Genomic DNA, 12346 nt, shown 5'->3' with positions numbered 1-12346 from the left:
TCAAAGGTTCACATACTTTTGCCACTCACACATATGTAATACTGGATTATTTTTCTCAATAAATAAATGGCTAAGTATAATATTTTTGTCTCATTTTTTTAACTGGGTTCTCTTTATCTACTTTTAGGACTTGTGTGGAAATCTGATGATGTTTTAGGTCATATTTATGCAGAAATATAGAAAATTCTAAAGGGTTCACAAACTTTCAAGCACCATTGTATTTTTGTCTAGTGTGATATACCCCTGGCTCTTTCTTAATTGTTCTTTTTGTATACTATCCCCTGTATACTGAATCTATTTTTTGTGCTTTATTAATTAAATAAAAAAAATCTATAATAATAATAATAATAATATAGTTGAGAACAAGTTGCAATCTCGCGTCAACCGTAGCAGGAATTTCCCATCTCATCATAAAAAAAGAATATATTTCACCCTGGTGGAGGTTGTTCAGAGTGCTCCTGACAGATCAATGGAAATGTCAATGACGTAATCTCAGTGTGACGAAACTGTGTGCGTACTACGTCAGCACGATGTGTGCTCTTGCAGAGTCACTCCATGTAGTTCGAGTGTAAACAGGAGATTAGAAGAACAATCTAGAACTAATATTTATTATTCTTGTGCGAAGTTTAGCTAATAATTACTGTACGGAGAAACCTGTATTTGTTACATCTTCAATACCAATTCTAGCACCATTGACGATTCCGTTGTATAAAAGCCGCATTGAGTCATCTCTGAGACTAGTTAGCTTGTTAACATTAGCTGCTAAAGATTTTTTTTGTTTGTTTAATTTTAGTATAGTTAACGCCGGAGGCTGTGGTTGAATGACCAGGCGTTCAAAAAGCCTCAAGTCTGGAGTCCTTAAAACGTGAGTATTGTGTGTTTCAGCTGTTTGTTTGTTTTCATATAAACGGGAATAAATCTGGATAGACTAATTAGTGTTACCTGACTGTTGTTAACATAGGTCAGCTAGTTAGGTTAGCTCTCATTTTTAGAAACCCATCCATAGTTAATATGAGTGAACTGTACTAAATGCTTCTTTAGACTGCTGTAAATGATTTTATTATCTGGGTCTTTATAATCAGTTTTGCTTGTACATAGCGAAGGGTCGGGCTGTGCGGTGGAAAAGGATGATGAAGCTGCCTTTTTGTGTGTGTTTGTATGTGTTTCACAGTTTTTGTATTTGTGTCTATAGGACTCCCTTGAAAATGAAATGGCACCTCAAGGAGCTATCCTTTCTATAAATTCTAATCTAAATGAAGCTGGTATTGTGGCTGAAAGATGGTCCCGAAAGCAAAATTTCAAAGAAAAACACGTTATATCGGAACCGAACGTCAGAATCATGTTTATTGGCCAAGTACAACCCCGATTCCAAAAAAGTTGTGACAAAGTACAGGTTGTAAATAAAAACGGAATGCAATGATGTGGAAGTTTCAAAATTCCATATTTTATTCAGAATAGAACATAGATGACATATCAAATGTTTAAACTGAGAAAATGTATCATTTAAAGAGAAAAATTAGGTGATTTTAAATTTCAAACAACAACACATCTCAAAGTTGGGACAAGGCCATGTTTACCACTGTGAGACATCCCCTTTTCTCTTTACAACAGTCTGTAAACGTCTGGGGACTGAGGAGACAAGTTGCTCAAGTTTAGGGATAGGAATGTTAACCCATTCTTGTCTAATGTAGGATTCTAGTTGCTCAACTGTCTTAGGTCTTTTTTGTCGTATCTTCCGTTTTATGACGTGCCAAATGTTTTCTATGGGTGAAAGATCTGGACTGCAGGCTGGCCAGTTCAGTACCCGGACCCTTCTTCTACGCAGCCATGATGCTGTAATTGATGCAGTATGTGGTTTGGCATTGTCATGTTGGAAAATGCAAGGTCTTCCCTGAAAGAGACGTCGTCTGGATGGGAGCATGTTGCTCTAGAACCTGGATATACCTTTCAGCATTGATGGTGTCTTTCCAGATGTGTAAGCTGCCCATGCCACACGCACTAATGCAACCCCATACTATCAGAGATGCAGGCTTTGAACTGAGCGCCGATAACAACTTGGGTCGTCCTTCTCCTCTTTAGTCCGAATGACACAGCGTCCCTGATTTCCATAAAGAACTTCAAATTTTGATTCGTCTGACCACGGAACAGTTTTCCACTTTGCCACAGTCCATTTTAAATGAGCCTTGGCCCAGAGAAGACGTCTGCACTTCTGGATCATGTTTAGATACGGCTTCTTCTTTGAACTATAGAGTTTTAGCTGGCAACGGCAGATGGCACGGTGAATTGTGTTCACAGATAATGTTCTCTGGCAATATTCCTGAGCCCATTTTGTGATTTCCAATACAGAAGCATGCCTGTATGTGATGCAGTGCCGTCTAAGGGCCCGAAGATCACGGGCACCCAGTATGGTTTTCCGGCCTTGACCCTTATGCACAGAGATTCTTCCAGATTCTCTGAATCTTTTGATGATATCATGGGTGCAAGTTTTCTGGCATGTGCCGGAAGCTCCGTTTTTTTCGGTTCTGAAAAAGTAATTTTTCCAAATCGTGTAAATCCGTTGAGATTTTCAGGGGGGTTATAGGGGTGGCCCTCTCACTGTCTCATTCTAAGTGTATTACCGGGTTACCGCGGTACAGTCTCTGCACAAGACAAATCTTTTCATCTCATCTTTGCCACAAACCTCATTCAATTTATACGCCGCTCACCGACGAGTGGTCCTGACTAGCCCGTTGTTTCACGGTGTTATACGTGTGATATGTTTCACGCACGTAGCATGTTGTTCGACCAAATCAGCACAGCTATTCCAGTGTATATATTGTAAAAAAGCTATCACAGCAAAAGCATATTAAAAATGGTTGTTTCAACATTTAAATTAGTTGTTGCTAGATGTTTTGAAATGTCAAGCCTTGTACTTGAAATATTGTTTTCAGATGAATTGATGAAATGTATTAAACATTTGATGTGAATATGCAAATCATATAACTATTAATATTATAAATGATTGCATGAGAGACAACCATTTTAACTTGTAATTAAAAATTTTTTTGACCCCTAACCCCTGCATAGCTGCGCCATGCATGTCTGAGCTTGTCAGACTTTTCAGGTTTTTGAAAATTTTATACTTGCATCCATGTATTATGCACTGTAGATGATGATGATGTGTTCAAACTCCTTTGCAATTTTACACTGTCGAACTCCTTTCTGATATTGCTCCACTATTTGTCGGTGCAGAATTAGGGGGATTGGTGATCCTCTTCCCATCTTTACTTCTGAGAGCCGCTGCCACTCCAAGATGCTCTTTTTATACCCAGTCATGTTAATGACCTATTGCCAATTGACCTAATGAGTTGCAATTTGGTCCTCCAGCTGTTCCTTTTTTGTACCTTTAACTTTTCCAGCCTCTTATTGCCCCTGTCCCAACTTTTTTGAGATGCGTTGCTGTCATGAAATTTCAAATGAGCCAATATTTGGCATGAAATTTCAAAATGTCTCACTTTCGACATTTGATATGTTGTCTGTGTTCTATTGTGAATACAATATCAGTTTTTGAGATTTGTAAATTATTGCATTCCGTTTTTATTTACAATTTGTTCTATGTCCCAACTTTTTTGGAATTGGGGTTGTATGTTGAATTTGGTTCTGGCAGTTGGTGTCTCTAGCGATAGAAAGCAACAGCAACATACACCAGACAAATGCCTGGGTATTTACGGTGGCATGCAAAAGTTTGGGCACCCTTGCTGAAAATATCTGTTACTGTGAATAGTGAAGTGAGCAGATGATGACCTGATCACCAAAAGGCGTAAGGGTAAAGATGACACATTTCTTTAATATTTTCCACAATACTACATTTTTATTTCCACCATTTACAGGTGTAAAATATCAAAAAATGAAAAGGACCTGAAGCAAAAGTTTGGGCACCTGACATGGTCAGTACTTAGTAACACCCCCTTTGGCAAGTATCACAGCTTGTAAACACTTTTTGTCGCCAGCTAATAATCTTTCAGTTCTTACCTGGGGGATTTTCACACATTTCGTCCTTGCAAAAGGCTTCCAGTTCTACAAGTTTCTTGGGCTGTCTTGCATGCACTGCTCTTTTGAGATCTAGCCACAGATTTTCAATGATGTTTAGGTCAGGGGACTGTGAGGGCCAGGGCAAAACCTTCAGCTTGTGCCTCTTGAAGGATTCCATTGTAGATTTTGAGGTGTGTTTTGGATCATCGTCTTATTGTAGGACCCATCCTCTTTTTAACTTCAACTTTTTTACAGATGGTGTGATGTTTGTTGGTATTTATTCGAATCCATGCTTCCCTCGACCAATGAAATGTGCCACTGGCTGCAACACAACCCAAAAACATGATCGATCCACAACCCATGCTTCAGAGTTGGAGAGGTGTTCTTTTCCTGGAATTTGGCACCCTTTTTTCTCCAAACATACCTTTGCACATTGTGGCCAAAAAGTTCTATTTTGATTTCATCAGTCCACAGGACTTGTTTCCAAAATGCATCAGGCTTATTTAGCCTAGATGTTCATTTGCAAACTTCAGACGCTGAATTTTGTGGCTAGGACGCAGGAACAGTTTTCTTCTGATGACTCTCCCATGAAGGTCATATTTGTTCAGGTGTCGCTGCATAGTAGAACAGTGCACCACCACTCCAGGGTCTGCTAAATCTTTCTGAAGGTCTTTTGCAGTCAAACAGGGGTTTTTATTTGCCTTTCTAGCAATCCAACGAGCAGTTCTTTCAAAAAGTTTTCTTCATCTTCCAGACCTCACCTTGATCTCCACTGTTTCTGTTAACTGCCATTTCTTAATAACATTACGATCTGAGGAAACAGCTACCTGAAAACACTTTGTTACATTCTTGTAGCCTTCTCCTGCTTTGTGAGCATCAATTATTTTATTTCTCAGAATGCGAGGGAGTTGCTTAGAGGAGCCCATGGCTGTTGATTTTAGGGACAGATTTGAGGAGTCAGAGAATTTATACAGCTTTGAAATCTGCATCATGTGACCTTTCCTAATGAAGAATTTGAACAAGCCACAGCTCAATAAGCTAATTAAGGGTCTGGAACCTTGGTAAAAGTTGCCTGAGAACTCAAATGTATTGGGGTGCCCAAACTTTTGCATGGTGTTCCTTTTCTTTTTTTATTCTCCAATTGTACAAAAAAAAATACACATCTTGCATAAAATGCTGAAAAGAAATGTCTCGTCTTTACCTTTATGCCTTTTGGTGATCAGTTAATCTTCTGCTCACTTAACTATTCACAGTAACAGACTTTTTCAGCAAGGGTGCCTGAACTTTTGCATGCCAGTGTATCTAAGTAACTAGCAAACTGAAGTGAAAGCACAATTAGTGAAACTGCAGAGAGCTACATTTTGCTGCTTGTATTATAAAGACTTGATTTGTCTGTCTATTTTGATGCTAATAATTCTGCTTGTTGATATAGAATCGTTGATATGTGTTTTGTATCTTGATTGGGTTGCTGCTCCTGACACCACTCATGTAGCTGGATGTACAAAACATTGTTGAAAAACGTCAAAATGCAAAGCCAATAGTTGCAAAAATAACAAACCCGATAGAAGAAGAATGTCTTTGTCGTCACTGCACAAAGGTACAACAAAATTTAGTTCATCATAGGAGACTCCCTAGCATTCTGTTGTTTGTGAGGACCATTTTGAGCCTGGTTGCGTTGAAAGGAATCTACAGGCCGAGCTCTTAGACTATGTAGGATGTGTTCGACTCAAACCCGATGCTGTGCCAACAATATTCCAACACCGTCTACAGAAAATGGATTCAGGCCATTGCAAGCCAATTAACTAGAATAGTATAGACATTCAAAGCTAATAAATGAAGTTGAGGTTATTCACTGATATTTATTGAACCTGAGGCAGATAATTGTTTGTAGTATAAATACACAGGCGATTATTTATTTAAAAAAATAAAATTGTATTTGAAAATTTATTTTAAACCTCAAAAGTGGGGTGCAGATGTAAATGGACATTGACAACGGTACACCAGTAACCTGTCATTTCTATAACGGATGAAGAAATCGTCACCTCCGTTCATGATCCTCTAAAGTGCTAGTCTTATGAAAAAGACCTCATAAAATCCCAGATTTTCTGTGTGCGATTTGCTCAAATAGGTTGTAAAGTTCACTGATAAATAAAACATTGATTCGGAAAAAAAAAAACTTTTTTGCATCTGAATTCTGTTCCAAAAATCACTAAAACCTTGTCTGCCATTGTTAGATCGCAGTGATTTATAGGTCAGGGGTGCTGCATGGGTGATGTCATATGCACCACTGCCTTCTTTTGTATCCACACATACACTCTATAATAATCTCTGCAATGGCGCGTGTTCTTGATACTAATTATTTTGAAAAAGGCTACGAACACTACAAGGGGATGGTACACAAGTGTCATGATGATTATATTATTTTATAATTTTAATAAATTTTATTTTAGGTGCCTATAGTTGGGAATATTGAATGCTGTTTTATGCCCCGGTCCCACAACACCTATAACTATACTTATAACTGTAACTATGACTATACCTGAATTTAGTTTCAGTCTGGAGCAGTCACACCACAACTATAATCCCGACTATTGGTTGTTGGTATTCGCGGGAAAGTGTAGCGGTTGTATGCTGTTTGTTTGCACACCCCGTGCACTCAGCAGCACACAATGGCTGACAGTGACCGTGAGGAAGAGTTGCTTTTGATGCTCATTTTGCACAGAAGGCAAAGCCGAAAGAAGAAGAAAAGGAGTGTGTGTGTGCATGAAATCCTGCAGCACATAGATGACTCCTAATCTCAGACTCCTGTCGCTTCCGCATGTAACGGACCCACTCGGACAGTCAGTGGCATGACAGGCACAGCTATACATTGTACATACATAAGCTTTGAGAATGCTAATAAATGAACCTTTGAGACAAACAGGTAGCCTGAACTATGATTAACACATTTTATCCTGTTTACCGTAGGCGTTCCCGCCACAAAAGGGAAACCAGTCGAAACCGAAAGAGTGAAAGTAATTATCGTGCTGTTACCATGTGAAAATTCTTTTGTGAATGCATAAGTGGGCGCTCAGTGCTCCAACTCGGGTGTGAGTAAGTTTTATGTTTCATCTACTTGAGGTAATTTTAAAAATAGAATATTATTTGGCAGTGGCCACATAGAAAAGTGTATGACATGAGACATCGTGCTGCAAAAGCTTTTACGTGATCCACAAATGGGGTGTGTGTAGTGTCGGCTAAAATGAACTTCGGTGCTTGGTCGCCGCTCGGCCCAGTATCCCTGAACTCTTAGTGGCCCAGGCCAAAATAAAGTGGCCCTTAAATTTCCTCTAGTCGAACACACAAAAAAATTAACCATTTTACTTGAATAACACCCCAGTGTTTAACATATGCCCCCAGAAATGGATTAATCAACAACATTAATTCTGTGTAATTGTTTAGATATTGTACATTTATTCAGACATTACACTACATTAGTCATTCAGCTGACGTTTTTATTCAAAGTGACTAACAATAAGTGCATGTAGCCAAGAGAATCCAAAAGCGACCAGTGCTGAAGTACTAGTGTAAACAAATATGTGGAATGATCAGGGTAGTTAAGTTGAAATTTGGACAAATACATAGACAAGGAATTATTTAAGTCTGGTATGTTTGTTTCCAAAGTTTGACAGCATTTGCATCTGCATTAAAATGATTAGCCTATGCTTCTCTGACCTAGCTTTTGCTTCTCGAGCCTATACAAGAGACATCACAGTAGAGTAGGCTGGTAGAGTTCTGTTAGACTAGAGCTTGGTGCTCTAGTTAATGTGGTTCTGGTATTTGGCAGATGCTTTTGTCCAAAGTGACTTACAATATATAAACACTACATTTATTAATAAACCAATACAATAATACGATTGCTCTACTCTGATATAGCCTACCTTCCAGATGATAGCTGCTGCATGACTGCAGGATTTCCCTTTTTTTTTTGCTCTGGCTAGGCTCAGCCTTTAAGCAAACAAACTCGCCCTCTCTTTTACACACAATTTTGCCAATTTTATTACTGTGTAGATAATTGTACGCCTCCCTTCTTTTGTAGTTTCTTAGCTCCACACTATCAGTGCCCTCATTAAAAATACAATAATTGACAGTGTCAGCATAGCTGACATCAGGCCACAACTTCATGTTGTCTATCCATTCTGTGAGGGTCAATGGATGGGGCACTTTGATCATATTATCCCCAGAGCTCGTCAGAAAATCAGGCACGTGTAACCATCTTTTAGTCATCTTTGATCTTGCCTACCTAGCAGTTAGCGCTAGCTACAAATGTCGTCACAGTGGAGTGGAAGAAAAATCCTGGCTTCTGCTATAACACACAGCAATGAATCATAGGAAAGGTCAAAGTTCAGGAAAGCTGTGTGCTGTGTCCGAAATCACTCTCATTCACTACTCCCTACTCACTACCTAGGGAATTCTATAAAGAGGACTATATAGTGAGCTCATTGGTAAAATGAAAAAACACTTTCGGACACTACTCTGCCACGCTGTTATTTACATAATTACTGTCGCACAATTAAAACGTGCTAGATCACTCAGCTGGTGGGTTTTCAAAATAATAAATACATATTATACTGAGCATATTTCCCACATAGGGCGGCACGGTGGTGTAGTGGTTAGCGCTGTCGCCTCACAGCAAGTAGGTCCGGGTTCGAGCCCCGTGGCCGGCGAGGGTCTTTCTGTGCGGAGTTTGCATGTTCTCCCCGTGTCCGCGTGGGTTTCCTCCGGGTGCTCCGGTTTCCCCCACAGTCCAAAGACATGCAGGTTAGGTTAACTGGTGACTCTAAATTGACCGTAGGTGTGAATGTGAGTGTGAATGGTTGTCTGTGTCTATTGCCGCTTTTCCACTACAAACGCGGCTGAGTCGGGCTGAGCCATGCCGTGCTGAGTTGGGCTGAGTCGAGCTGAGCGGGGCTGTTGGAGTTGCATTTCGACTACAACCGCGCTGAACCGTGCTGGCTGGAAGTGGGTGGACACATTGGGTGGAGTTAGTGAAAGTGGGTGGACGTCACGTGATGTCGTTAAGCAGTGCAAACAGTGACATCAGTGATCTTTTAAGCGGTAGTCTCACGACCCGAATAGTAAACAATAAACATGGAGGACATGGAGTCATTAGTGTTGCTGGTCTTGGCGCTGTGGCTTGTTGTCACCGACAACGCCAACAGATACTGGCAAGAGCGTATAGATGAGGCGAGGTGCATAAGGCTTCAGAAATTCTCGTAATTCGTAATTCTTCTTCTTCCGGGTTTACGGTGTTTACAGATCCCAGCGTGCTCGCGGGGCGTGTGTGGGCATGTGAGGACACTCCTCCTCACCAATCAGTGCACAGGGGAGTGTTTGCTCATGCCCCCAACCTCACTCAGCTCGCTTTGGCTCGCTTCAGCCCCACTCCAAAACGGTGCGAGTTTTAGGGGCTAAGCAGGGCTGAAGCGAGCCGAGTCGTGCTGTTCTTTGGTAGTCGAAACGCGAGCCGTGTCGGGCTGAAGTGAGCTGAAAAAGGGTAGTGGAAAAGGGCCATATGTGTCAGCCCTGTGATGACCTGGCGACTTGTCCAGGGTGTACCCCGCCTTTCGCCCGTAGTCAGCTGAGATAGGCTCCAGCTTGCCTGCGACCCTGTAGAACAGGATAAAGTGGCTAGAGATAATGAGATGAGATATTTCCCACATTAATAAATACAGAGTACCGTACTTTGTGTCCGCTGCATCTTTCAGTTCTTTTAAATCAAGGCTGAGTACTTTCTTCTTTGCCGCTGCCTTTTATTAAATCAAATTTGAGAATTTTGATTTATTCCTCGCACTGCACTGTAACTTTTTTATTCTTGTATTTTATGTCTTATTCTAGTTAAGCTTATTTTCTATTATCTTACTATTTTTAATTGTACTTGAATATCCATTTATAATGTGTTTCTTCCTCTGTGCATTCACCCCCAACCAGGGGTTTAGCCAGGATTGGGAAGGTTGGGAGTGTTTTTCTTAAAGTAGGGAGCGTAACTTGGTCACAACCGGGGGGGGGGGCAAATTTTGAAAATTGAATCTTTTTTTGGTGCAGTCTGGTGACTTCTGGAGCTGCAATTGAGCCTTAAAAGAAATGAAGGAAAGCATGAATTTTAAGTGTGAATTATATTTTATTTACTAACTTGATAAAATGTTATAACACAGTTTAAATTGTTTCTTATTCATTAACCAGAACTTTACAAATCACTGTAATTATCAATAAAATCTTCTACAAATTCCTGCAATAAAAGCAGAAACCTTAAATTATAATTTCTAGTGCACTTAAGACAAAAAACAAAATACAAATTGCTGCAATCAAGTCCTCTTACACAGAAAACATCTTTACTATATACAACAAATATAACAAATGAGATTCAGCCAACTCTGAAGATTAATATTATGAAATATATACAACTGAAAATAATGGATACCTTAAGTTTTGATTTTATGAACTGTATGTAATGCAAATGTTACATCACAATGTTAGGAATCATTTTGAGTCTGTTAAGTGCAATAAACAGGAGTTAAAAATAAGTGAAATTAAATGACAAATGAAAGGATTTTCCTGTAGTTACTTGAAATGTAAATACTGTAAACAATGCAAAAAATTCAATAATGGTAGTTTATGAAAATACTATTTAAGATAATGTAAATCTTGGTGAAAGAGAAACTAATTGAAACTGAAAGAGTGAAAGTGATTATTATGCCATTATCATGTGAACAGTTATTATGAATGCGGAAGTGGCTCTCAGCGCGCCGAGTCTGGTGTGACTGAGGAAGGTGACAAGTTTTGTTTCATCGAATTTAGGTCATTTAAAAACTATATATTATTTGGCAGTGGGCACATAGAAAAGTATAAAGTTTGTCAATGTTTATCGTATGTTTTTTGTATGATGATAAACTCGAAGATATTTATCTAAATGCATGACCTACTCATTCTAAACCTGTCAAGATCACCGGCGAAGCTCTCAAAACTCATAGTATTATGTTTCCATTCAAGCCTCGTTTCGAAGTCTGACCAATAAGAATGCTACATTTTTGGTAGTAAACTTGATTTTCTTGATTTAACTTCCATCTATGGAAAGCACACACGCCGGGCATGCTGACCGTTGAAAAAATGTCCACAGAAATGCACAAAATTACTTCACAAAACAGTGAAATTTCAAAATTTTGATTAGCACGGGTTGGTATAAAATTTATAGGCTGTGTTTGGGGATTTATGGCCATGTTTTTTGAGAATTGGCCATGTAAAGCACGGCTCACTAGCTAAGCCTATGCCCTCAGCACACTACAATATTATTGCCATTTTCGCGCCACAGCTTATAAATTTGTCTCGTGCCTGTTTTCATAAGGAAAAACAAACTACTGCTATACTCAATCTAAAATACTTAACGGTCCTTATGAAACAGCTTTTACAGTTCTGTGAAAATGTGCAACTGTGAGGCATGATGGGATATATTGCTTGGTTAGTGACCATCGGTTGTACACTACTTTTCACGGTGCATTGTGGGATACTATGAGTCCACTATATAGGGTATAATAATTCTCACTGTACATTTGGACAGCACTACAAAATGGCGAACTCGCTATATAGTCCACTCAGCAGAAAATCACTAATGTGAGCCATTTCATGTTTGACAATGTTATGCACACCTGTCAGAATTATAGAAACAGAATAACTGTAGTGTTTGAGTGTTTTCAGATAAAGTACCGCAAGGACTGTCAGATGTCGAAAAACGCACATTGATATCTGCAATAATAAAAATTTGACGGCAATTAATGTGGGTCAAAATTTGCTATAATTTCATGGATTTTTTTTTTTTTGTCATTTTTTTTGAGGAAAGTTGTACATCTTCTGTATTGTAATATAATATGATTTCAACTTATTGGATGCACTATTTATATTTCTTCATCTTTCAGGCTGAAGTACACCATTTTGTTGCAAAATATATATCTTGTTGGACCACGCATGAAATGTCTGCAGTGTGACAGATTTACTATTGAGAGATTTTCTGTCAAATTTATCAAGCTCATGGTGTCTCATTTGCGTTTAATATCTAGTTTATAATGAATTTCTCATCTACAAAGTATCCAGATGGGGGGGGAACCAAACATGTTCACAATATAACTTCCTAATACTACTGAGGTATGATTTCAAAATGGTATGTCAAAATGACAAAAATCTCTGGAGTGTCTGTAGACCCCCCCTGTACACAATGCTGAGAGACATACAATGAGCTCAGTACAGTAACTATGAAGGGTCTTTAGTAACAACACACTGTCTATATGGTACTTGGAATGTCTTG

At 39.1% G+C, this 12346-nt stretch overlaps 1 protein-coding gene across 1 annotated transcript in view; it reads left to right on the top strand.

Moving 5' to 3' along the window:
- Positions 1 to 535: 535 nt before the first annotated feature.
- Positions 536 to 12346, top strand: part of oser1 (oxidative stress responsive serine-rich 1) — a 28774-nt gene continuing 16963 nt past the window's right edge. Inside the window, exon 1 of the mRNA XM_060918218.1 lies at positions 536 to 865. Within this exon, the coding sequence (XP_060774201.1) occupies positions 822 to 865 (44 nt within the window). The 5' untranslated portion in view covers positions 536 to 821. The remainder of the gene's footprint in view (positions 866 to 12346) is intronic.

Source organism: Neoarius graeffei, chromosome 4 (assembly GCF_027579695.1).
Source record: "Neoarius graeffei isolate fNeoGra1 chromosome 4, fNeoGra1.pri, whole genome shotgun sequence".
Lineage (NCBI taxonomy): Eukaryota > Metazoa > Chordata > Actinopteri > Siluriformes > Ariidae > Neoarius > Neoarius graeffei.
This window is presented reverse-complemented; position numbering and strand designations above follow the sequence as displayed.